This window comes from Apaloderma vittatum, unplaced genomic scaffold (assembly GCF_000703405.1).
Source record: "Apaloderma vittatum isolate BGI_N311 unplaced genomic scaffold, ASM70340v1 scaffold27516, whole genome shotgun sequence".
NCBI lineage: Eukaryota > Metazoa > Chordata > Aves > Trogoniformes > Trogonidae > Apaloderma > Apaloderma vittatum.
The window spans coordinates 263-1373 of NW_009720509.1; the positions used below are offsets into that span (position 1 = coordinate 263).

At 56.3% G+C, this 1111-nt stretch overlaps 1 protein-coding gene across 1 annotated transcript in view; it reads right to left on the reverse strand.

The window, feature by feature from the left end:
- Nucleotides 1-5: 5 nt before the first annotated feature.
- MRPL10 (mitochondrial ribosomal protein L10) overlaps nucleotides 6-1111 on the reverse strand; it is a gene marked incomplete at both ends in the record, with an annotated part of 1392 nt that continues 286 nt past the window's right edge. The window contains 2 exons of the mRNA XM_009871039.1: nucleotides 6-80; nucleotides 195-359. Coding sequence (XP_009869341.1) covers nucleotides 6-80; nucleotides 195-359 — 240 coding nt within the window. The remainder of the gene's footprint in view (nucleotides 81-194; nucleotides 360-1111) is intronic.

Sequence of the window (1111 nt, forward strand, 5' to 3'; positions counted from 1 at the left end):
CTCACCAACAGGATATTGCGCGTCACAAAGAGAGGGAGGAGATTCTTGTACTTGGACTGGGACAGCACGGGTCTGATGATCTGTGGAGAGGGGGAGCCAGCCCTCAAAACGAGCTTTTCACCCCAGCGAGCACCACATCCACCTTCTTGCACCCCAAACCGCACCACGATCTGCCCCAGCAGCTCCAGCCCTACCTCGTTGAGGACGAACTTGACCTCAATGTTGTGCTTCCGCAGGTAATGCCTCATCATCACCACGTCCTCGTCGGGCATGGAGTTGTACTGACACACGGCGATCATGCGATTGTCCCGGAACACCTCCTCCACCTGCCGCCGCAGCAGCCGGGCGTAACCGTTGTCCTGAAGGGAGCCAGCACCCACGTGGGGGGAGGCTGGGGGCTGCTGCCTCCCCTCATTCCAACCCCACAAACAGACCCAACCAAGTTGTCCGTGGGACAGCAATGTGCTTTTGTGACCAAGAGGGCCAATGAGATACTGGGGTGTGTTAAGAAAAGTGTGTCCAGCAGGCCTAGGGAAGTTCTCCTCCCCCTCTACTCTGCCCTGCTGAGATCACACCTGGAATAGCGTGTCCAGTTCGGGGCTCCCCAGTTCAGGAGAGACACGGACCTACTGGAGAGAGTCCAATAGAGGGTGATCACGGGACTGAACATCTCTTCTGTGAAGAGAGACTGAAAGAACTGGGGCTGTTTAGTCTTGAAAGGAAATGGCTGAGAGAGGATTTATTAACGTAGAGAAATATCTGAGGGGTGGGTGTCAAGAGGAAGGGGACAAGCCCAGCAATAGGACAAGGAATAACAGGTGTAAGCTAGAATACAGGAAGTTTCACCTCAATGTGAGGATAAACTTCTTCCCTGTGCGGGTGCCGGAGCCCTGGCCCAGGCTGCCCACAGAGGGTGTGGAGTCTCCTGCTCTGGAGACTTTCCAACCCGCCTGGACGCGTTCCTGTGGGGCTGCCCCGGGGGATGGCAGGGGGGCTGGACTGAGTGATCTCTAGAGGTCCCTTCTTACTCCCAGCATTCTATGATTCTGTGCTGGGAGATGCTGTCCCACATCAGGACTCACCTGGTTTTCAGGGCTTGGGTTGCCGGCTG